Raw genomic sequence first — 25,855 nt, 5'->3', positions numbered from 1 at the left:
AGAATCTTTAAGCAGCATCGCTGTTCAGCGAGAAAGCCAATGCAAGTCTCAGTCCCTGCAAGTCTCAGTCCCACAGCCCATGAGATCATGACCTGAGTGGAAATTGAGTCTGGAGTTCAACTGACTGAGGCACCCAGGGGCCCCTCAGTTGTTGTTTTAACATTGCTGGATCCTTCTTATCTTGCAGCTATCAGTTCAAGTACCATCATGAAAGTTGTCTTCCTCACGTTTTTTGTTTTTGATTTTTTTTAAGATTTTATTTATTTATTTGAGAGAGATATTATAGAGGGGGTAGGAGAAGCAGACTTCTCACTGAGCAGGGAGCCCAATGCAGGACTCAATCCCAGGACCCTGGGATCATGACCCCAGCCGAAGGCAGACACTCAACCAACTGAGCCACCCAGGCACCCAAGTTATCTTCCCCTTACCTTTCTACTCTAAGTTGGTTACATCTTATTATAGTACCCTCTATTTCCTTTATTGCACTTATCACAATCTGAAATTATTTATTTCATTTATGTATCATCTGTCTCACACCATTAGAATGTAAGTGTCCCAGGACTGGAACACTGCATCTCTTTTTCACTGCTAGATCTCCAATGCCTAAAAAATGGTATTTGGTGCAGAGCTGGCACTCACTAAATATTTAGCAAATGCACCAATGGTGAGATTCAAAAGAGATTCCATTGAAAATATTCAGTACTTTAAGTTTGAGGTTTTTCTATAATATTTTAAATATGGCTTCAATTTTTATTTATTTTTAAAGATTTTATTTGTCTATTTATTAGAGAAAGAGAGAGAGCAGGGGGAGGAGCAGAGGGCAAGAGACAAGCAGACTCTGCACTCAGCACAAAGCCTGACTCAGGGCTTGATCTCATGATCCTGAGACCATGACCCTAGCCAAAATCAAGAATTGGAAGCTCCATTGACTGAGAACCCAGGTGCCCCTTAAATATGACTTTTACAACAAAGGTTGAGAATCAGTCCTATCAACATTTGCTGTAGAGAAATCAAGGGATAAGGGGACTGAGAAATCACCTTGGTGATTTGAAGTCAATGGTGAAGCCAGAAGGCCAGGCTGAAAGGGATAAAAGTGAAAAGGAGGTAAAGAATGAGAAATAGAATGTACATTCCTCTTATAGGGAGAGATTCAGCAGAGAAAGCAGTTCAAGTAGATAACATAGTTGAGGTAGGATAAATGTGACAAGAAAAGGATTGAAGGCAGAGGCATCATTATTTCACTATAGACCAAACTGGGCAAATATTGTCACAATTTGGTGGAGAGAAGAAAGTATTTTACAAAGAAAAAGAAGATTTATGCTTTTTGTATCTGTTGTGGGGTGGTCTGAATTTGGCAGATGCCAAATAATTTTCAAGAACTGTCTTTTCTCAGGCAAAAGACAACTTAAAAACCTTCATGTTGGGGTACTTGGGTGGTTTAGTCAGTTAAGCATCTGCTTTCCTCTCAGTTCAGGATCCCTGGGTCCTGAGATGGAGCTCCCTTTCCCTCTGCCTGTCCCCCTGCTTGTGCTTGCTCACCCGCTTTCTCTCTCTGTGTCAAATCAATCAATCAACCACTCAATCTTAAAAAATTTTTAAAAACCCTTCTGATTAAAAAGTCTATAGCTCTCTTTCGGACATATATGAATGTCAGTAAATAATTTACCTTGCGCGGCCCCCCGGGTGGTTCAGAGGTTTAGCGCCGACTTCCGCCCAGGGCCTGATCTTGGAGACCCGGGATTGGGTCCCACGTCGGGCTCCCTGCATGGAGCCTGCTTCTCCCTCTGCCTGTGTCTCTGCCTCTCTCTCTCTCTCTTGCCTTTTATTAATAAATAAATAAAATCTTTTTAATTAATTTTTTTAATTTTTATTTATTTATTTTTATTTATTTATGATAGTCACAGAGAGAGAGAGGCAGAGACACAGGCAGAGGGAGAAGCAGGCTCCATGCACCGGGAGCCCGACGTGGGATTCGATCCCGGGTCTCCAGGATCACGCCCTGGGCCAAAGGCAGGCGCCAAACCGCTGCGCCACCCAGGGATCCCTAAATAAAATCTTTTTAAAAAATTACGTTTATTCTACTACAGTTTTTATCTAAATTAGGGTTAAAAGTACCCTCCAACGTTCATGAGTGCAAGAAGCTTGGTCAAAATAAAGTGATAAACCCATCAAAGTCAAGCCTATGGTCTAACAAAATCAGGTTTATTAACTTGCTGAAACAAGTAAGACCACACATCAGAATAACTGGGAGAGTCTAACTGAAAAAAAAGGGATGGGGAAGAGACAGGGATAGCATAGGATTGGGTGGAGTATAGGTAAGAATTGAGCAGGCTCTGGTTTGGGCTATGAAGCCAACTTTAAGGTCTAGAATCCTTGAGAACTACAAAGTCAAATTAAATATGGAATGGTATATCTAAAAACCCCTTATCTGAAGTTCTATACCTGGATTGGAAAAGTATCAAAATGACCTACCTGACTCAGCTCAGTCAGGCAGAACAGGGATAGTCCATTCTTACTGATAGAATTTCAAACAACAAAGCTTTTCAGAAGGTTTTTCATCCTACATCCTTTTATTAATCAACAAAAGCAGTTTTTACAGATTCACAATGGGTATCTATCCCTATGTACTGAAATTCTTCTCAACTTTAAGATTTGAGTTATTATTCAATTTCCCTTGGGTGGGTGAAAGGCCTCTTATTTTCAACCAGTGGTAACAACATCACAGGTATTATGTACTTTAATCATGCACCAGACCCCATTAAATGTCTGTGTCATCTCATTTGATCCTCACAACAAACCATTTGATCCACTGAGCTGGCTACATAGAAAACTGAGGCTTAGAAATTAACATGCCTATGGAATTTGCTCTATTATCGGATGCATTTTCATTTTGCCTTCTTATCATCATCAGTATTATTATTTTTAGTTTTTGAAGCATCAGCACTCTTTCTGAGACCACATGCTTTCTATGTGGTAGACTCTCAATACACAGGGTACTGAACAACAAGTAAACTGGAACATGCACTTTCATTGAGTTGTTCTGCCACCCTGGGTTTGGGGGAATCTTCTGGGCAGCGCAGGGGTAGAGAGCTTGCCTAGGTCTGGGTGGGTGGACCAAACCTCCAGTTCTCCAAACCCTCGCCTATGATCTTCACGCCTGAGCTCCAGCAGCTCAGCTCATCCCGCGGAGGCGGGACTTCCCGTCTTCCTAAAGAAGTACTTCCGGCCAGAGCCGGAAGCCTCGCTACGGGCCGGCGCGTGTGAGGGGCGCGCCTCCGACCACCTGGGCTAGCCGCGGGCAGGTGAGCTTCGGAGGGGCTGCGGGGCTGCCGGAGCTGCAGGAGCCAAGGTTCGTGGCTGGCCTGTGGCCGGTGCGTCACGCTGCGGGGCTTCGGTGCTCCTGTCCTCTCCTGGAAACTCCTCGGGTTGTGGGAGTCGGGCGTTGCCTGCGGCCTGCGGCCTGCCGCCCCGCCCCGCCCCGGGCCCGCGGGCGGGGAGGGAGGGAGTCCGGCCGGGGGCCGCAGCTGGGCGGCGGGCGTGGGAGCGGAAAGGCCGGTGCCGCCCAGCGGCGCGGAAGAGGTGGAATTGCTCAGGTTAGAGAAGCAGCCCTCAGGTTCCAAATCCTTGATCAGGCGAAGGAGAGGTCACGGGAAGTGGGTGGAGAACTAGTGCTGACCACCAGCCGGGGGCGGGTCCGTCCCCAGAGGAACGGCAGCTCGTCGGGAAGACAGGGTTCACAGATGCCAGACTGTTCAGGGGAAGGCAGAAGAGATCAAGATCAAGAGAGCTGACTTCTTGTGTGTCTGACGTTAGTATAGCCAAGGCCTCTGTCATTTGATATTTGTCTCAAGGTTCCCCACCGTTTGCTTTTCCCCTTTCTCTCTGCTTTTATGAACAGCGTACCACTGGGTGTTTTTTGAAAACCCGAGTTGGCAGTCTCTGCCTTTTGACAGGCGACGTTTTTTACTTATTCTTTGTCATTACAGAGATACTTGTTCAGGCCCAAACTTTTGGAGTCACCCATGACTCATCTCTTTCATGCCACACATGTAATCTATCAGCAGATCCTGTGCGCTTCGCCTTCAAAATCTGTCCAGACTCCCGACCCTTTCTCACCACTTCACTTGTCCAATTTACAAGCTGTCTCTCACCTGGATTACTTCAGTGGCCACCTAACTTGTCTGCTTTTTCTTCCTTCTTTTAGTCTTTACTCCTCACAGCATCTAGAGTGATCCTCCTACCAAAAAAATCCTCTTAAAAAAACCCTGCAGGAACTACCCATTTCACTCAGAGTAAAAGCAAAGGTTGGTAGAGTGGCCCCGAGGTCCTTAAGATCCCCTCCTGCTTTACCTCTAATCTCTCTTGCTACTCCTCTTTGCTCTACTGTATGGCCTCAAGCACATCCTCAGGATATTTGCGCTTGTGGTTCCTTTGCCCGGAATGCTCTCCCCTCATCTGTCACATGGTTCAATCTTCCTTCATATTTTTTTGGAATATTACCTTCTCAGTGAGGTCCTCTCCAACATATGCTTCCCTTACAGCTCCATTGCACTCATTGTCCTTGTGCTTACCATCATACTTATGGCATGCCACGTGGTTTATTTATTTATCTGGGTTACTGTGTTTCCCCCACTGGGGTAGAAGCTTCATGAGGTCAGATATTTTTATATGTTTAGTTTCCTGCTGTATTCCTTTTTTTTTTAAATGCTTTTTTAAATTTTTATTTATTTATGATAGTCACACAGAGAGAGAGAGAGAGAGAGAGAGAGAGAGTCAGAGACACAGGCAAAGGGAGAAGCAGGCTCCAGGCACCGGGAGCCCAACGTGGGATTTGATCCCAGGTCTCCAGGATCGCTCCCTGGGCTAAAGGCAGGTGCTAAACCACTGCGCCACCCAGGGATCCCTCCTGCTGTATTCCTAGTGCTTAAAACAGTATCTGGGTTTTAGTAGACTTTCCATAATAGTTGAGTGAATGGCTTTGGACTTGTTCTGCAATCTACATTATGTACTTTCTGGTTTTTTTTTTTTTTTTTTCTCTTTGCCTTTTTTTTTAATTGAAGTTTGATTTTGTTTTGTCTTTTCATTTTTTTTTCTGTTTGTCTTTCAAACATATATTACTCTGCTCTATTTCTGTACTTATAGGGCTAATCTTTTAATTTTAATTTTTAATTTCACTATGCATACTTAAATTGAATCTAATTCAATCTTAAGCAAACCTTAACCCTGTAGAACAATATTGTTTTTACCTTTAAGTTATGGATTTTATTTATCTATTTGAGAGAGAGAAAGTGAGAGAGAGAGAGAGTGTGAGTGAGCATGAGCAGGGTGAGGGGCAGAGGGAAAAGCAAACTCCCCACTGAACAGGGATCCCAATATGGGCCTCATTCTGGGACTCCGGGATCATGACCTGAGCTGAAGGCAGGTGCCTAACCTGCTGAGCCACCCAGGCATCCCTAAGTTATGGATTTTAAACAGGCTTCTTGGATCATCTCAATACTTATTTTGTAAGATGTAAATGTTCAACAATAAAACTAGAGTTGTTACTATTTTCTGGTGGTTTTGATTTTTTTTTTCTTTTCGATTTATTAAATTCAGTTTATCCTACAGTTTATTTTTTCAAAGATTTATTTATTTGGGAGAGAGAGAGACAGAGATAGAGACAGTGCCTGGGGCCAGGAGAAGAGGCAGAGAGAGTCCCAAGCAGATTTCACGCTGAGCCTGGATACCCATGGAGGGCTTGAAGTGGGCTCAATCTCACAATGCTGAGATCCCGACCTGAGCGGAAATCAAGAGTCAGATGCTCAACCAACTGTGCCACCCAGGCCCCGTTCACACACTTTAATAGACTATTTGTTGCACACTTAGCACTTGAGAGTTTATTTTTAAAAAATATATGCTACTTTCCCTACTTTAGCATTTTACTGGGAAATATGCAAGAGAGTCCACTAGAAAACAATATGGTAGTAAGTGTGAAATAAATATGAATCAGAATGAAACTAAAAATACACTATACGTTAACTGACTTGAATTTAAATTAAGAAAAAAAAAAAAAAAGGAGTATGACCCAGAGTAAATAGGGTCTACTGGAAAGGAGAAACTTCATAGTTTGCCAGTTATGAGGAGTGGCTGGGATGGATTTGTGGAGGAGTTATTTGAGGAGATTTGCTGATATTTGAAAGTGTTTAGAGAAGGGGCACAAAGTTATTGATTAATTTTCTCTTTCATATAAGTTTGTCATAAAAATTGTGGGTTTGGTGTAGATTTAAGTCATTGGTGTTGTAGAGAGAAGGCATGCCTATGCCTCTTAGGAAGTGCTTAAAGCTTTTTGGAGGGCCTACTAAAAATTACATGAGATGATTCAGTATGTGGAGGCAAAGAAACTACTGTGAGGATGCAGTAAACTTGGAGACAGGCTTTGACATTAGGCATAAAAGGACAGCAAGACATTATGGTAAGTGAAATAAGCCAGTCACAAAGACAAATGCTGTTTGATTCTACTTATGTGAGATACCTAGCGTCAAGTTCATAGAAAGTAGAGGCAGGGTAGAGAGAGGGATATGGGAGTTATTTTACTGAGTATAGAGTTTCAGTTGGGCCAGATGAGAAAATTTTGGTGATTGCACAACAATGTGAATATATCTAATGCCACTGAACTATACCCTTAAAAATGGTTAAGATGATATATTTTATGTGTATTTTACTACAAATAAAAAAAACCTTTTTTAAAAAGGACAGCAGACAAGTTTGTTAAAAATTGGGCTGAATAGCAGGTCCCTCACTGGCTCAGTTGGTAGAGCATGCGACTCCATCTTGGGGTTGTGAGTTTGAGCCCTGCATGGAGTGTAGAGCTTACTTAAAAAAAAAAAAAAAAAATTGGGTTAAATATTTGGAAATTGTTACGTTTGGGGTGGTAATTTAAAAGCAGATGACATTTTGCCCTTAAATGTTTAAAGATACCCATGTTCTTTAGTTTCTCCAGTGAGACTGCAATCAATGAAACCTTTGTACATTTCCCTACCTAGAAATTTTTTTTCTTACTCTTTGCTCTCCATTCCTAACAGCTTAATCAGGGCATAGTTTCCACATGGAGGCTTCTCTCACTCTTAACCCACATTGTTTCTTCTCAATCACTGTATTTGGTCCTTGCATTTTTAATTGTAGGTCTTAGTGTTTTGCTGTTGGTTCTCTCTCCCAACTAGACTGTAAGTTCCTTATAAGAACATGTCTTCTACTTCCTTGTATTCTTTGTGACAGAAAGGCTAATAAATGTAAGGATTCATAGCTTGTTAGTGTCTGAGCCAAGATCACTATCTGGAGCTCCTAAATCTCAGTTAAGTGTGGTTCCCACTGATAACTGAGTTTTCTGTTCGATAGGTGTCAGTGTGTGAACGATCTTCGGACTTCACACCAATTATTTTGGTACAATTTTGAATGAACATCAGAGGAAGACTTAGGGGCATATATTTGGAAAGATAATGAAAGTCGTATTAAAAACTTTTTTCTAATTATTAATTCACAAAGTGCTAGTATTTTTATCTTTTCTGTTGTGCATCAGATGTCTTTTTGGATCTCTTGGTGGTTAAAGAAAGTGGGAAATGTGATAACTGATTTTGGAATCCAAACCTGTGAGCAGTAGCTTACTGTGATTAAACTATGTCAGCTACTGCTATTCTGAACTTGTAATATATTTCTTTGAATTTATGAAATATTTCCCCTGTATCTAAATATAGAATCTAATTTATGGTGTTAATGATCTTAATCTTAATCATTAGATCTTAGTGACTAATGTTGATTGTTTACATTGAGCACTTCTACACATAAAATCTCATTTAATTTTCACAACAGCCTTATGAAGTAGTTCCTAATACCATCTACATTTTACAGATGAGGAAACAGAGACAAAGAGAGATTAAATTATCCAGTGTCCCATAGCTAGCATGTAGTGGACAAGATTGAATTTCTCTCCAGCAGACTGGCTGCATATAATGTAAATAGGAACAAATATGATCCCAATCCCTTTGTGGTTTTCAGAATTCTTTCAGTTGTGGGAGAAAGAAACTCTGTTCAAACTGATGTAAACAAAAGAACTTTGCTATTTCATTTACTGGGTTAATGAAAGGCATAGTTGGATCAACTCTACTTTCCTTTTTGGCCTTATATTCAGACAAATTTCTTCCACATAGTGGCAGTGTTACCTCTCAGCAAGGCCAGTTTTAAGTGGTCCTTTTATTTTAGGGTCTTGGGAAAGAGAAAGATGGATCCTCTCTTTAAAAGCCCATGTCATTTTCTAAAACACTGACTCTTCTTGGGTTAGGATCTTTACATATGGACCGGTGGCTACATGCAAGGAAGCAGAGGTGAGGAGTCATCATATTGGCCAGCCTGGACCATGTGTGGTGAGTGAGTAATGACTCACCAGGCAGAGGGAGTGTACTTCCCACAAGGGGAAGCTGCAGGCCTGAAATGGCAGAAAAGAAGTGAGAACTGCTTCAATAATGTAGATAGAGCTTTTGCTCTTTGTTAGGTGCCCTTGCCAGGTTAAGATTCTTCCACTCTTAAAACAGTAACAGTTATTTTTATTTATGTTTTTAAAATATTTATTTATTCATGAGAGACACACACACAGAGAGAGAGGCAGAGACGTAGGCAGAGAGAGAAGCAGGCTCCATGCAGGGAGCCTGGTGCTGGACAATCCAGGGTCTCCAGGATCACACCCTGGCCCAAAGGCAGGCGCCAAACCAGGCATCCCAGTATCAGTTATTTTTAGAAGAATTGAAGAAATTGTTAATATTTTGAATGAATATTTGCAGGCAAGATAAGGAAAATGAAAGCACTGTGTAAAGAGCTATATAATTTAGTTTAAATAATTTACTTTGTTGATGTTGGAGACTTACCACGAAACTCCTCTCATGTCCTCAAATTTTCTTTGATTATTTATGTTGGATAAAGACCCCGTTAGCAGTCTGATAAAGCCTGTGAGCTCTTTAGATTTTTTTTTTTGTTGTTGTTGGTTTGGTTTGTTTGGTTTTTTTTTTTTAAGTTTATTTGAGTGAGTGAGAAGAGCAAGAGAGCTAGAAAGAGCGAGAGAAAGCACAAGTGGGGGCGGGGAGGGGGAGAAGCAGACTCCTCGCTGAGCAGGGAGCCCAATGTGTAGCTCCATCCCAGGACCCCGGAATCATTACCTGACCTGAAGGCTGACTGAACCACCCAGGCACCCCAGAAATTTTTTTTAAGATATTTATTTTATTCATAGAGACAGACACACACACACAGAGAGAGAGAGAGAGAGAGAGAGAGAGAGGCAGAGACACAGGCAGAGGGAGAAGCAGGCTCCACGCAGGGAGCCTGACATGGGACTCCATCCCTCGTCTCCAGGATCACACCCTGAGCTGCAGGTGGCGCTAAACCGCTGCGCCACTGGGGCTGCCCGAATTTTTGTTTTAAGATTTTATTTTTAAGTAATTTCTACATCCAATGTGAGACTCGAATCAGAACCCTGAGATCAAGAGTCACACACTCTACTGGCTGAGCCCATTGGGTGCCCCTAAAATGTTTTTTAAATGTTTTTAAATACAGAAAACACATAGGATTTCATTTAAAAAACTTAAAAAAACTCAGCACCCCAAACCCAAATAATCCAGCTAAGAAATGGGCAGATTATACAAATAGATATTTTTCCGAAGAAGACCTACAGATGCCTAACAGACACATGAAAAGATGATCAGCCTCAGTCACCATCAGGGAAATAAAAATCAAAACCGCAATGAAATACCACCTCAGACTTGTCAGAATGGCTAAAATTCACAACACAGGAAACAAGGTGTTGGTAAGGATGCAATCCAGCAATTGCACTACTAGGTATTTATCCAAAGGATACAAAAATACAGATTTGAAGAGAGTACATGCATCCCGATGTTTATATCAGCATTATCAACAAAAGCCAAATTATGGAAAGAGCCCAAATGTCCATCCACGGATGAATAGATAAAGAAGATGTGGAATGAATATATATATTCATACATACATATACACCATGAATATTACTCAGCCATCAGAAAGAATGAAATCTTGCCATTTGCAACAATGTGGTTGGAGCTAAAGAGTATAATGGTAAGCAAAATAAGTCAGAGAAGAACAAATACCATATGATTATACTCCTGTGTGACTTAAGAAAGAAACATAGAGGGGGGAAACAAGACTCTAATTATACGGAACCAACTGATGGTTCCCAGAGGGCAGGTGGGTGAGGGATGGGTGAAATAGGTGATGGGGATTAAGGAGGGCACTTTGATGAGCACTGGATGTTGTATGGAAGTTCTGTATCACTAAATTCTACCCCTGAAACTAATACTACACTGTATGTTAACTAACTGAGATTTAAATAAATAAAAACTTAGGGGAGAAAAAAAGAAAATACATAAGACTTCAAGTGAAATTCAGTTATGTGAAATAGTTATCAAAATACTTAAAAACTACTATTGTAATTTTGAAATAGTGATGCGTGCCAAGTATATCTGGAGATATCTGTAATAGCTGTAATGTGATATAAAATATGTATGATCACAGGTGCTGCTAATCCAATTGATTTTTTTTTGACCTATGTGCACAATTTTGGAAAATGCTAAATTTCAGTTAGAAATTAGTGAAAATCTTCAGTTAGAAGATACCTTGAGAACCTATGTACTTACAGTAAAAAAAAAATACCTCACTTAGTCTCTGTCCAGGTAATCAGCCCAGTACTCCAACTACCTGATGAAAATGAAGTTTCACTGTTCTGGTTAGTTGCCCCTGATCCCCAGTTGCATGACTTGTACTATATGTTTCTTTGACCAGGCTTCCTAGATGCAATCTTTGGGTTTCTGAGAAACATCCACTTGGACTGCCCACTGTTTTTGCTATTCCCACTTATTGGGAGAGCCATCTATATTTTCTTGAATCCATTAATGCCAGGTATTAACCATGACGTCCCTTCTTCAGTCTGAATTCCTGGTGGTCATGACTTAACCATGTAGATATATTTCCTCACATCTTTTTTTCCCCCAGTTTTTATTTATTAATTAATTTATTTATTTTAGAGAGAGTGAGGAGTGGTGGAGAGGAGGGGGAGAGAAAGAGGCAGAGAATTCCAAGTAGACTCCATGCTGAGTGCCGAGCCAAACATTGGGCTTGATCTCATGACCCGTGTGATCATGATCTGAGCTGAAACCAAGAATCCAATGCTTAACCAACTGAGCCACCCAGGTGTCCCCCCATCTTTTATTCCTAATAAGTGTAGATAATAACTCAGATCTGAGCCCACCTCCTTTCTTGTCTTCCCAGATAATGATCAGCCCTATCCTAAAGTAGTTTGCTTCTCAGAATGAAGAAAAATAGTTACCAATAGGAATCAAGAAAACATTATTGAAAGGAATGGATACTAAAATGTTATAAAGAGGGAAACATTGCTCATAACACTATTGAAATTGGATGCTGTTGAGAAGAAAGAGTGTTATATAGAACCATAAAGATCCATAAAGGGACTCCTGGGTGACTCAGCAGTTGAGCATCTGCCTTTGGCTCAGGGCATGATCCCAGTCCAGGGATCGAGTCCTACGTCAGGCTCACTGTGAGGAGCCTGCTTCTCTCTCTGTGTATGTCTCTGCCTCTCTCTGTGTGTCTCTCGTGAATAAATAAATAAAATCATTTTTTAAAAAAAGCTATACACACACACACACACACACACACATATGGAAATAGCCAAAAGATTTTAGGAGGAAGTTGTGCAAAAGCACCATGCCTGAATGTATGGTCTCACATTTCCTTTCCAGGAAGATAAATGCGATACTGTGAATATCAATCACTACAATTTGCTGGGATAAATTCATTATTGGAATGGAGATCTTTGTCTTTGTTCACAAAAATCCAGTATATAATTTGAGAGCTAAAGAGTGTGTATCAGGAAGATTATATATATGTGTGTGTATATATATGTACACAGATACATACTTGTTTGGGGCCAAGAGTCATGTCATTAGAGTAAAAAGCATGAGAGACAGTAAAAGGACTAAGGAGTAGAAGAGATCTATAGATTTTGCTATACATCACTTGGTAAGGAGAATAAGGTTGTTGCTTTTATAGAGTATAAAAGAAGCACAAAATTATAAAAGGCACAAAAATAAGATAAATGATGGAAGATTTCAGCTGTCTTAAATTGTGCTAGAAGCTTATCTTTTCTCTGGAAAGGACCTAATTTGTGTGAGTGTGGGGCAAGGTGGAGGTAGGGAGAGGGGACCATGTAAGTTTCTTAGAAGAAACAAAATGAGAGGAAAGATTTCTTTGTTTTGAATTCTCATCAACAAGGAGGAAGAAACAGGTGAAGTGGAAGAGCCTGAAATATTGTGGAAAAAGAAACTGCTATTTTTGAGAGTCTTCCCAAATGACTAAGATGTTGGATATAATCAAACTCCTTCCCAGGGCATTAGGAAGGTATATTTTGAAAAATGGAGAAGAAATACCATAGTCTTAATGATTCAGTGTCCCAATTAAAGATTTTATTTACTTTAGAAAGAGAGAAAGAGTGCATGTGCATGACCAAATATGAGCAAGGGGCGGAGGGAGAGAATCTCAGGCTGATTCCCCACTGAGTGTAGAGCCCAGTGTGGGGCTCGACCTCACAACACTGAGATCTTGACCTGACCCAAAATCAAGAGTTGGATGCTTAACTGGCTGAGCCACCCAGGCACCCTCAGTGTCCCAATTAAAGCTGAAGCAAATCAAAACTCTACAAAACTTAAAATATTGGGAATTAAATTTCCCATTATTTTTTTAATTGAGCTAAAATACAGATAATATTGACCATCTTTTATTTTTTTTTTTTAAGATTTTAAGTAATCTTTACACCCAGCATGGGCTTGAATTCACAACCCTGAGTTCAAGAGCGGCATGCTCCACTGACTGAGCCAGACAGACCCCCCAGACCATTTGAACAATTTTTAAGTGTACTACAGTTTAGTAGTGTTAAGTATATTCGTATTACTGTGCAACCATCCCCACCATCTGTCTCCAGAACTTTCATTTTTCAAAACTGAAACTTAGGCTTAATTAACACTTTCCCTCTCCCCACAGCCCTTGGCAACCACAATTCTACTTTCTCTCTCTATGAATTTGACTACTTTAGATGCTTCTTTTAAGTAGAATCATACAGTATTTGTCTTTACTGGCTTATTTCACTTAGTGTCCTCAGGGTTCATCTATGTTGTAGCATGTAGCAGAAATCCCTTCTTAAGGCTGAATAACATTCCATCATATGCTTATACCACATTGATATTTGGATTGATATTTGTTTTTTTTTTTTTTTTTTTTTTAAGATTGTATTTATTTATTCATGAAAGACACAGAGAGAGAGGCAGAGGCACCGGCAGAGGGAGAAGCAGGCTCCACACAGGAAGCCTGATGTTGGACTTGATCCTGGGACTCTGGAATCACACCCTGAGCCAAAGGCAGACGCTCAACCACTGAGCCACCTAGGCGTCCCTGGATTGATATTTGGATTAGCTCTTTGTGAGTAATAGCACTGTGGACATGGTTATAAAATATCTGCTTGTGTCCTTCCTTTCAGTTCTTTTTAAAGTATTTTATTTGAGGGATTATGTAGTCATTTCATGGTGAAGAGCATATACGAAACAGTTTAGATTTTAAAAACAGATTGAGAAAAAGACCAATAAACCAACAGGAAAATAGGTAAAGGATGCGAACCAGGTAGTTTAGAGAAAAGGGAATCAAAGTGAATAGATGCCCAGTTTCCCTCATAAAAGGAATTGTAAATAAAATGCATGTTTCACTTATCAGACTGACAGGTTACCAAAAATTTGTTAATCTGGAAGGGCAATGTGATGATACAGGGGCTCATATAGTGCTAATGGGATGTAAATTGGTATAGCCACTAAAAAGGGACATTTGTTATTACTTATCAACATTAAAAGTGCTCATACCCTTTGACTTAGCAATACCCATTTTGAGAATGTTTTCTGCAGATGTTTTTGCATGGGTATAAAAACATAAATGAGTAGGTTTAATCTTTACAGTATTATTTGTAATAGCAAAAACTTGGGAGTAACCTAAGTCTATCAGTTTGAAGACTGGTTAAATCATGGTGTATTTATACAAATACTATGCAGCCACATAAGATTTAAAAAAAACTTAACTTTTGAGGTTATATTATTGAATGAAAATGTAAGGAACAGGACCACATATATAGTATGGTGTCATTTGTGTAAAGAACAAAATGGCTTGTATAAGCATAAAATGTGTATGTTTATGTCATAAAGCTGTTGCCAGTGGGAAAAGATAATGACAAGCGGGAGTGGAAGGGAAGCTTTCACTATATTCCCTTTTATACTTTTGAGTATCATCTATTTAAAAAATTAAGTGAGAAAGATAGGCCTAGAAAAATATGAGGATGACTAAAATGGAAAAAGAGACTGTCTAACTAGTGGCTTTCAGACACTTGATTAGACTTAAGAAAAATATCAGTAAGGTTGTGCCTTGAAATCAACTTGTGAAAAAATGTGAAGATGGGAAAAGAAGCTTTTAGAATTGATTTAGACTAAAAAGTAGTACAAGAAAGTCTACTCCTTGGGTCTAATAGTATATGTCTTTTAACTTAAATCCTGAATATTTTGGAACATAGGAAACACCCAGATACTCACTGCCTTTGTTTAATGATTGTTAATATCTTGCCACCTTTGCTTCATCTTTTAAAAATATTTTTTTTTAATATTTTTTTTCAATTTTTATTTATTTATGATAGTCACAGAGAGAGAGAGAGAGAGGCAGAGACACAGGCCGAGGGAGAAGCAGGCTCCATGCACCGGGAGCCCGACGTGGGATTCGATCCCGGGTCTCCAGGATCGCGCCCTGGGCCAAAGGCAGGCGCCAAACCGCTGCGCCACCCAGGGATCCCTAAAAATATTTTTTTAAATTTGTTATTTAAATTCAGTTTGCCAACATGTAGTATGATGCCCGGTGCTCATCCCATCAAGTGCCCGTCTTAAAAATATATTTAATGTAGCATAAGAGATGACAGAAAAGTGGCAGATTGATTCAGTTTCTTATCTTTTGTCGTTTCTATGGAGAATGATTTCCTGTCTTGTCAAAAAAAAAAAAAAAGTCTGGTTAAAAGCATGTTGAAGATAAAAAGACATAAGATAGTATTTGGCCATTTTGAATTAGTCTATTCTAGGGGCGCCTGTGTGACTCAGTTTGTTAAGCATCTGCCTTCCGTTTGGGTCATGATTTTGGGGTCCTGGGATGGAGCCCTAGATCCATGACAGGCTACCATTTCAGCAAGGAGTCTGGTTGGCCCTCTCTCTGTGTCCCCTCCCCCACTTATGTGTGTGCTTGCACCCTCTCTCAAATACATAAGTAAATCTTTAAATTAGTCTGTATTCCAGGAGAAATTACATCTAGAAATTTATGAAACAACTGGCAAATATGATTGTAAAAATTCCTGTTCACAACCTTTACAGAATAATGAACAAGGGGAACTAGAACTTCTAGGAAAGATGTTTTGTGAACATTTAGAAGTGATCCTAAGGAGCTAGGAAGAGTTTAGTGAGTCTTGGCTAAATTTACTTTTTTGTTGGTTTGGATTGTAATTCCCTGGCAGGCCAGGGAAACTTGCAGAGAACAGTGCATTATTTCCTTTCTCTTTTCATCATCTTTCCTTTCTGCCCCTCCTCATTATTATTAGTAGAACAAATAACTATTCCTTTCAAATATATTCCTACAACTCAGGTGTATAAGTAAAAGAGGATATGTCTTCCCTTATCCCATGCCTCTGACTGACAGTATATTCTGGGACTGATGGTGGGGTTGGATTTCAGGAGAGCATTTCACAAAGTTCATGATGTTCTTGCATGTGAACTGGTTAATAGGAGGACTTTTAACTAAAATAATATTTTACCCACAATTTGTATGGGTTCTGTCTTTGGTCAGGGGTTATATATATACATATATACATATATATATATATATATGTATATATGTATGTAACACAGACATATATTGTCTTTGATCTTAGAAAAATTGGATAGGACAGAACTGGGAGAAGTAACTAATGTTGGATTGTTCAATGTGTAATATATATAAATGTAGAGTCCTACATTTACACATCATGTTATGATGTGTTAAGTCCTACCTCAATAGTTAGTTATGCAGGGGGCACCTGGCTCAATAGTAGAGTGTACAACTCTTGATCTTGGGGTTGTGAGTTCAAACCCCAACTGGGTATAGAGATTGCTTTAAAAATAAGTTAGCTGTACAAGAATAGGATAGAGAAGACCTGATTTGAAAGTTCTTCATGAGAATTTATGACTATAGAAACAAGTAAACAAGTAGATTTTCTCTTAGTGTCAGTGTCAGTATGTAACCTTTTTTTGATGAATGGATGGTTTGGCCATGGCTTTCTCAAATCTTAAATATATTAATTCACTTGGAATGTCTCAATTTTTCCCAAGGAGATACTTCAAAGGACAAGAATAACTTAAAAATGAAAGGTGTTTTTAACTGTTTTCTTTGGGATAGTAAACAATGGAAACATATAGCAATAGAGAAATCATTAGGTAAGTTGTGGTATCCATAGGTCAACATTGAAGAGATTAATGTGGTGATTCTGTGGCTATACAGAAAATGTTAATAAAAGAAGTAGGGCAGCCTGGGTAGCTCAGCGGTTTAGTGTCGCCTTCAGCCCAGGGCGTGATCCTGGAGACCCAGGATAGAGTCCCAGGTCAGGTTCCCTGCATGGAGCCTGCTTCTCCCTCTGCCTGTGTCTCTGCCTCTCTCTCTCTCTCTCTCTCTCTCTCTGTGTGTGTCTCTCTCTCGCTGTGTCTCTCATGAATAAATAAATAAAATCTTTTAAAATAAATAAAGTAGAACAGACATTACGTATCTATTTCAATTGTAAGAAAATTCTATTTACATCTTAATGAAAATTGAAAAAGGCATTTAAAACTAGTGAAAACTTTAAGCAAAATTATAATTAAATTTAAACGTTTAAATTTTTTTACATTTGAATCTTTATTATTTTTTAAAATTGTTTTTATTTTTCGGTATATTAGCTTCAGGTATATAACATAGTGATTCAGTTTCTCTATATGTTATGCTGTGCTCACCGCAAGTGAAGCTACTGTCTGTCACCACTAAATGCTATTATGATATCATTGACTATATTCCCTGTGCTGTGCCTTATATCTTATACCCCTGTGACTCCTAATTCCATAACTGGAAGCCTATATCTCACATTTTGCCCATACCCCCAATCCCCTCAGCCCTGGCAAACATCAGTTCTCTGTATTTAAGGTATGCTTCTGCTTTTTGTTTGTTTATTCATTTGTTCTTTTTTTTTTGTAGATTCCACATATGAGTAAAATTGTATGGCATTGGTCTTTTCTAGCCAATGGTTCAAAGCTAATGGCCAAGAATGAATTCTTGAGATGTCTTTGGTGCAAGCATGGTTTTATTAAAGCACGGAGACAGGACCGCTGGGCAGAAAGAGCTGTGCTGGGATCATGGGGGGTGGCTGATTATATACTTCCAGATTGGGAGGAAGTTAGGATGGCATAAGTCTTTAAGGTTTCCAGGACCTTGAGGGGGCTAGCTACTGTTAGAAAAAGCTCATTTATTACTGTTTAGTAAAACCTTAGTCATGAGGCCCTTCAGATGTATATTGGTGTGTCATATTCTTGGGGGATGATAGCCAATATGGGAGGGTAGAGATAAAGAAAGTTTCCAAAGGAATTTTTATATGTTAAAGTAGACTTACCTGGGGGTCAGGCTAAGATTGCCTTTTGCCTTTAAGTGTCAGCATTGAGGCAGCTGAGTCCCTAGAGGAATGCCACTCTATTTCAAGGACCTATTTCAAGGACCTGTCAATGGGCTATATAAGTAGTAAGGAAATTTAATTTTTCTGTTGCCTTTGTTTCCCACACACAAACATCCTTTCAAATTATTAGTATTTTCATTTTCTTTGGGTAAATACCCAGTACTGGAATTGCTGAATCATACAGTATTTATTTTTAATATTTTGAGGAACCTCCATACTGTTTTCTACAGTGGCTGCACCAGTTTACATTACATCAGCAGTGCATGAGAGTTCCTTTTTCTTCACGTCCTTACCGACACTTGTTATTTCTTATCTTTGTGATACTAGTCATTCTAACAGGTATAAGGTGATATCTCATGGTGGTTTTGGTTTATATTTCCTGGATGATGAGTGATGTTGAGCATCCTTTCATGTGTCTATTGATCATTTGTATATCTTCTTTGGAAAAATATTTATTCAGGTCCTTTGCCCATTTTAATTGATTATTTGTATTTTTGGTGTTGGGTTATGTAAATTCTCTATTATTTATCTTATCAGATATGTCATTTGCAAATATCTTCTATTCAGTAGGTTGCCTTTGGTTTGTTGATTGTTTCCTTCACTGTGCAGAAACTTTTTATTTTGATAAAGTCCCAATAGTTTATTTTTGTATTTGTTTCCCTAGGCTCAGGAGACATATCTAGAAAAATGTTGCTAAGGCCAATGTCTAAGAAATGACTGCCCATGTTTTCTTCTAGGAGTTTTTGGTTTCAGGACTCAATTAAGTCTAATCTATTTTGAGTTTATTTTTGTGTATGGTATAAAAAAGTAGCTCAGTTTCATTCATGCATGTAGCTGTCCAGTTTTCCCAACACCATTTGTTGAAGAGACATTATATACTCTTGCATCTTTTGTCATAAATTAATTGACCATAGAAGGGTGGGTTTATTTCTGAGCTCTTGATTCCGCTCTATTGAACTTTTTTTGTGCCAGTACCACATTGTTTTGATTAGTACAGCTTTGTAATATAACTCAAAATCTGGGATTGTGATACCTCCAGGCTTGTCTTTCTCAAGATTGGTTTGGGTATTTGGGGTCTTTTGTGGTTCCATACAAATTTTAGGATTATTTGTTCTAGATCTATGAAAAATATGATTTGTATTTTGAAAAGGATTTCATTGAATCTTTTTAAAATTGATTTTTATTTATTTATTCATGAAAGACACAGAGAGAGAGGCAGAGACATAGGGAGAGAAGCAGGCTCCTCTCAGGGATCGATAAGGGCCTTGATCCCAGAACTCCTGGATCATGCCCTGAGCTGAAGGCAGACACCCAACTACTAAGCTACCCAGGTGTCCCAACAGTTATTCTTTATTTTTTTTTAAGATTTTATTTATTTATTCATGAGAGACACAGAGAGAGAGAGGCAGAGACACAGGGAGAGGGAGAAGCAGGCTCCATGCAGGGAGCCTGACGTGGGACTCGATCCCAGGTCTCCAGGATCAGGCCCTGGGCTGAGGGTGGCGCTAAACCGCTGAGCCACCCAGGCTGCCCTCAACAGTTATTCTTTAATATAAAATCTAGTCAGTGTTCAAATTTTAAATATTCTCATAATTTCTTTTACTTTAAAGTCATTTACAGTTTTTTAAAATTGGAATCCACATAAAGTCCATATATTGCAATTAATTGACGTATTTCTTAAGTTTCTTTTAATCTGTTTGTTCTCCCTCAATGTGTTTTGTTTGTTGAAGAAACAGACTTATTTGACAGTAGGGTTCCCCACTGTCTAGATTTGGGGAGCCACACCCTTGGAATGTCATTTGGCATGTTCCTGAGTCTTCTGCTTTCCTATGAATTAGGGGTTGGACGTAGTTATCATCCCTAGATTGGGGATACTTTTCACTCAGTCTCCCTTTAAGACCTCCTCTTTCTCTTTGATTTTAGGATTCTATATTTTTATTAGAGTTTAATTTTTTTTGTAGGCTTTATGCCCAACGTGGAGCTTGAGCTCACAACCCCAAGATCAAGAACTGCATGCTCCACCAACTGAGCTAGCCAGGTGCCTCTAGAGTTTAATTTACTATTTATTGTTCATTATATGTGTTGTTTCCTTATCTATGAGTTTGAGTTTTTCTCCCTTCCTGAAAAAATAACAATGCCAATATGCCTGTTTTCTTTCCCTATTCTCTATCATTTTTATCTCCCTCTTTTCTATTCTCTCCTTCCCAGACTCTTCAGTAAATGGCAGAATAGACAAATTATGTGATGTGAGCTAACTGGAGTTAAGCAATATTTTTAAAATATGTTATCAAAATACAATTAGTGAAGTAAAATCAAATTATGTGAATATTTGATGCCTATAGGCACCTATACCTATAGGCCCTTCTCTTCACCAAAATATGAAGGCTAAGTTGGCCAGGAGTGTTGACCTCAAAGATGTCTCAGTGAAGTGAAAAAAAAAAAAAAAACATTTTTTTAAAAAGATTTTATTTATTTATTCATGAGCGACACAGATTGAGAGGGAGAGAGGCAGAGACACAGGCAGAGGGAGAAGAAGGCTCCACGCGGGGAGCCTGACATGGGACTTGATCCCGGCTCTCCAGGATTACACCCTGGGCTGAAGGCGGCGCTAAACCGCTGAGCCACCTGGGCTGCCTGAAAAAAAAATCTTTTTTTTAAAAGGACTTTATTAATCCTTGTCAATTTTTAAATTTTCTTCATAGATCTCATATTTGGATTCTGGCTATGTGATAATGAATGACACTTTGACATCTGATGTCATTGGTCGACGAGTTGAAGTTAATGGAGAACATGCAACAGTGCGATTTTCTGGTATTGTCCCTCCTGTGGCAGGTAATTTATAATTGTGTGTGTGTGTGCGTGTATGTATTTATTTATTTTAGAGTTTCTTTGTAGTGCTTTGTAACAATGATTTTGAAGAAACTAACAACCAATTTATAGATGCTTCCTGTATGCAATTATTGTGTTTGGGTAATAATATCCTGTGGTATTCTATGGTTTTATTGAATTTTACACTTATCTAATTATTTAGTGTTCCTATTTTATATTTAACCTTAAAATATCTTGTGAGTAAACTTTAAACAGTAACTAATAATCTTGAATTCTCATATCCTAACCTCAAAAACTAAGAATTTTTGGAAATTTCTTTTGTCACTAATCCCTGTGTATATGTAAGTAAAGCAGTTTAAATTGATATGCATATGATTTTGTGATATCTTTTTTCATGTATTATTTGGTACACATTTATGGGTTTTTTTATTTATTTTTTTAACATTTTATTTATTTGAGAGAGAGAGAAAGAGAGAGAGCAGGTACATGAATGGGGGGAGGGGCTGAGGGAGAGGGAGAAGCAGGTTCTCCATTGAGCAGGGAGCCTGATGCAGGGCTCTACTCCAGGAGCCTAGGATCATGACCTGAGCCAAAGGCAGATGCTTAACTGACTGAGCCACCCAGGCACCCCCCTGTAGCATCATTTTGTTTACATTTTTTAATTGAGATATAATTGACATATGACAGTATATTAGTTTCAGGTGTACAAAATAATAACTTGATATTTGTATATATTGCAAAATGATCCCAAGATAGATCTAATTAACATCCATCACCATACATAGTTACAGAAGGTTTTTTTTTCTTTTAGACGGTATCATTGTGTTGTTTTTTAATTTATTATTTTAATTTCAGTATAGTGTACATACATTGTTATGTTGGTTTCAAGCATATCATATAGTGATTCAACAATCCTATGCATTACTCAGTGCTTGTCAAGATAAGTGTATTCTTAATCTCCTTCATGTAGTTTACCCATCCCCCCCACCCATCTCCCTTCTGGTAACCATCAGATTGTTCTCCTCGGTTAAGAGTCTGTTTCTTGGTTTATCTCTCTTTTTCCTCCCCTTTACTCCTTTGTTTTGTTTCTTAAATTCCACATAGTAGCAAAATCATATGGTATTTGTCTTTCTCTGACTTACTTCACTTAGCAATTTACTCACTAGCCATCCATGTTGTTGCAAATGGCAAGATTTCATTCTTTTTTATGGCTGAGTAATATTCCATTGTGTGTGTGTGTGTGTACTACCACCTCTTTTTTATTCATTTGTCAACTGATGGACACTTGGGCTGCTTCCATAATTTGGCTATTGTAAATAATGCTGCAGTAAACATAAGGATGCTCATATCTTTTTGAATTAATGTTTTCATATTCTTTGGATAAATACCCAGTAGTGGAATTACTGGATCATAGGGTAGGTCTATTTTTAACTTTTTGAGGAACCTCCCATACTATTTTCCACAGTGGCTGCACCATTTGGCATTCCCACCAACAGTACATGAGGGTTCCTTTTTCTCCACATCCTCACCAACACTTGTTTCTTATGTTTTGATGTTAGTCATTCCAACAGGTGTGAGGTGATTTTGCAATGTGGTTGTGATTTGTATTTCCCTGATGTCAAGGGGTGTTGAGAATCTTTTCATGGGTCTGTTGGTCATTGGAATGTCTTCTTTGAAGAAATGTCTATTTGTGTCTTCCCATTTTTAAACTTCCCATTTTAAATATATAAGTTCTTTATATATTGTGGATACTAACCCTTTATCAGATATGTCATTTGCAAATATCTTTTCCAGTTCCATAGATTACCTTTGTTTCCTTCTCTCTGCAGAAACTTTTTATTTTTTATTTTTTTAAGTTTTTACTTTTAAGTAATCTTTACACCCAACATGGAGCTTGAAATTACAACCCTGAGATCAAGAGTTGCATGCTCATATAGAGGTTCCTCAAAAAGTTAAAACTAGAACTACCCTACATCCAGCAATTGCACTACTAGGTATTTATCCAAAGGGAACAAAGATAGTGATTTGAAGGGGTATACATACCCCAGTGTTTATAGCAGCAATGTCCTCAATAGCCTAACTATGGAAAGAGCCCAAATGTCCATTCATGCAGGAATGGATAAAGAAGGGCACACACATACACACACTGGAATATTACTCAGCCATCAAAAAGAATGAAATGTTGCCATTTGCAATAATGTGGATGGAATTAGAGTGTATTAAGCTAAGCAAAATTAGAGAAAGATGAATACCATATGACTTCATTCATGTGAAATTTAATAAAACAGATGAATGTAGCATAAGGGAAGGAAAAACAGATAATAAAGTAAGATAAAAACAGAGAGGGAGGGAAACCATAAAAGACTCTTAACTATAGGGAACAAACTGAGGGTTGCTGGAGGAGAGATGGTTGGTGGGATGGGGTAATTGGGAGATGGGCATTAAAGAGGGCACTTGATGAAATGGTGGTATATGCAACTGATGAATCACTAAATTCTACGCCTGGAACAAGTAATACTATATGTTAACTAACTTGAATTAAAAAGAAAAAAAGAAAAGTTGCATGCTTCATTGACTGAGCCAGCCAGGTGCCCCTGTGATATAGTCTGAACAAAAGTTTCAACTGACCTGTGGGCAATTCTGAAGATAGGGTGGCCCTTCAGAGATTTTCCTGAGAAGAGGGGCTGGGCATTTATACCTGTGATGATCTATCGTGGAAAAGGGATGCCAGGCACTTTTTTTAGTGGAAAGGGGATGCCAGGCACTTTTTTTAGTGGAGACAATTCTTAGAAGTGGGCTCATAGTTGAGGGCTAATTGCCAGAAGCTAGTATTCTCAGCAGATGGTGGGCATAAATCCCACTTTCTAAAGGCAGATTGGAGTAGCACATCACAAATTCAGTAATACAGATGGAAGCTATTTCATGGTAATTTAGGGAATATGAAGTGGTACATATTATTTTCACTTATTAAATTGCCTGTTAGTTTGACATTTCCTACATATATTTATTATCAGGCAAGTTTTCCCCCTCAAATTATAATTCTGCAAAGAAAGAGCTTCTGTGTATTTACTCTATTAATTATCTCATCATATGGGACATTCTCTATTACTTTACCTCAATTGGTGCTACTTTGAATTTCTTTTAGAAGTCAACAGATGAAATTGGTACAAAGATGCAAAGAAATTGAACACAGATTTAGTAATTACTCCTGGGGCTGTTTCACTGGATGTTGTAGGGCTGTTGTGATAAATAAATAAATGAAGGTGTTTGAAGCATTTAGACTAGTTATCGGCACATAGTGTTAGCTATTGTTGTAGATAAACAGTTTTAAAATTTACTTAAAAAAGAAGGAAAGCAATTGTAATGTTTTGCAAATGGCTTGGGTTGGAAATTTAATTTCCTGAGATCATGTTCAGGTTTCTTGATATGCATAGTATCATATCCAGGTTTTTTTCAGTTTTTAATTTTAATTTAAAAAATACTTATTTCAGGGATCCCTGGGTGGCGCACTGGTTTAGCGCCTGACTTTGGCCCAGGGCACGATCCTGGAGACCCGGGATCGAATCCCACGTCGGGCTCCCTGCATGGAGCCTGCTTCTCCCTCTGCCTATGTCTCTGCCTCTCTCTCTCTCTCTCTCTCTCTCTCTCTGTGTGACTATCATAAATAAATAAAATTTAAAAAAATATTTATTTCAGAGAGAGAGTGCAATTATGTGTGAGCATGTGCTTGGTGGGGAGGGGCAGAGGGAAAGGGAGATAAAATCAAAGTCTCAAGCAGACTGTACTGAATACTGTGCTGACGTGGGGCTCGGTCCCACAACCCTGAGACTATGATCTGAGCTGAAAGCAAGAGTTGGATGCTTAACCAACTGTGCCACCCAGGAGCCGCCATATGCAGATTTTAAAAAGAGTTTAAGTGAAGAGGATATGCTGTAGTGGGCATATGTTTTTATCTTATTTTATTTTTCCTTCCCTGTCCCTATGTTCATCTGTTTTATTTCCTCCCCTTAGAACAAAGATGTCCCAAGACTTGAAAGCATTATGTTCAGGTACATGGCAAAGAAGAATTAGGGTTGCTAATCACCTGACTTTAAGATAGGGAGATTATCCAGGTGGGCTCAGTGTAATCCCGAGGATCCTTGGAAGTAGAAGCAGAAGAGGGCAGTGCTGGAATGGAGTGTTCTAAGAAAGTTTCGACTGGCCAGTGTGGGCTTTGAAGATGAATGAGGGTCGAGAAGCCAAAGAATGTGTGCAGCCTCTAGAAGCTGGAGAAGGCAAGGCAACAAATTCTCCTCTGTAATCTCTGAAAGGGAACACAGCTCTGCAACACCTTGATTTTAGTTCAGTGAGACTGTCCTCAGGCTTCTTTTTCTTTTCTTTTAAAGATTTTATTTATTCATTTGAGAGAGAGAGAAACACCCAGAGAGCATGAACGGGGGTGGGGGGGTGGGGGGGAATAGTGGAAGAAAGAAAAGCAGACTCCCCACTGAGCAGGGAGCTTGACATGGGGCTAGCTCCCAGGACCCTGAGATCATGACCTGAGCTGAAGGCAGATGCTCAATCAACTGAGCCACCTAGGCACCCTGTCTTCAGTTCTGACCTCCAAAACTGTAAGACAATAAATTTGTGGGGGCGCCTGGGCAGCTCAGTCAGTTAAGCATCTTTTCTTTGGCTCAGGTCATGATTTCAGGGTCCTGGGATTAAGTTCTGTCCAGCTCCCTGCTCAGCAGGGAGCCTACTTCTCCCTCTCCCTCTGCCACTCCCCCTTCCCGCTACTTGAGTTCCCTTGCTCACTCTGCTATCTCTCCTAGATAAATAAAAAATCTTAAAAAAAATTTGTATGGTTGTATAGCAGCAATAGGAAATAGCCTAGATAATTGTGTGAGGTATTCTAAAATCATCCTTAGTGAATATAGTCAGATGCTAACTTCAAACATGTTATAACTGTATTTGAAGAGTCTGATTAGAATTGTTTTATTAATGTAGGAGTGAGGAAGCACTTTTTCTAAATTAATTTGTATCATGTGATGGTTAACTGATTTAATTAATGAAATAGTATCAGTAGATCTTTGATTAATATACATTTATATGCTTAAAATTATATATTCATTACTGGATATTCTTGTATCCATATACTTGGAGTTGCTGCAGATCAATCAATATATA

General features: G+C 38.9%; 1 protein-coding gene across 7 annotated transcripts in view; it reads left to right on the top strand.

Annotated features, from left to right (window-relative positions):
* The first annotated feature begins 3,171 nt into the window (after positions 1 to 3,171).
* The window catches only part of TBCE (tubulin folding cofactor E), a 78,585-nt gene continuing 55,901 nt past the window's right edge, over positions 3,172 to 25,855 (top strand). The window contains exons 1-3 of one of the 7 annotated variants that reach the window (XM_072822995.1): positions 3,190 to 3,302; positions 13,347 to 13,539; positions 20,563 to 20,692. In XM_072822995.1, coding sequence (XP_072679096.1) covers positions 20,593 to 20,692 — 100 coding nt within the window. In that variant the 5' untranslated portion in view covers positions 3,190 to 3,302; positions 13,347 to 13,539; positions 20,563 to 20,592. Of the gene's footprint in view, positions 3,350 to 8,314; positions 8,358 to 13,346; positions 13,540 to 19,821; positions 19,899 to 20,562; positions 20,693 to 25,855 lie in introns of those variants that run through there. The other 6 variants (XM_072822996.1, XM_072823000.1, XM_072822997.1 and 3 more) reach the window with 6 other exon arrangements.

Source organism: Canis lupus, chromosome 4, assembly GCF_048164855.1.
Source record: "Canis lupus baileyi chromosome 4, mCanLup2.hap1, whole genome shotgun sequence".
Taxonomy (NCBI): domain Eukaryota; kingdom Metazoa; phylum Chordata; class Mammalia; order Carnivora; family Canidae; genus Canis; species Canis lupus.
This window is presented reverse-complemented; position numbering and strand designations above follow the sequence as displayed.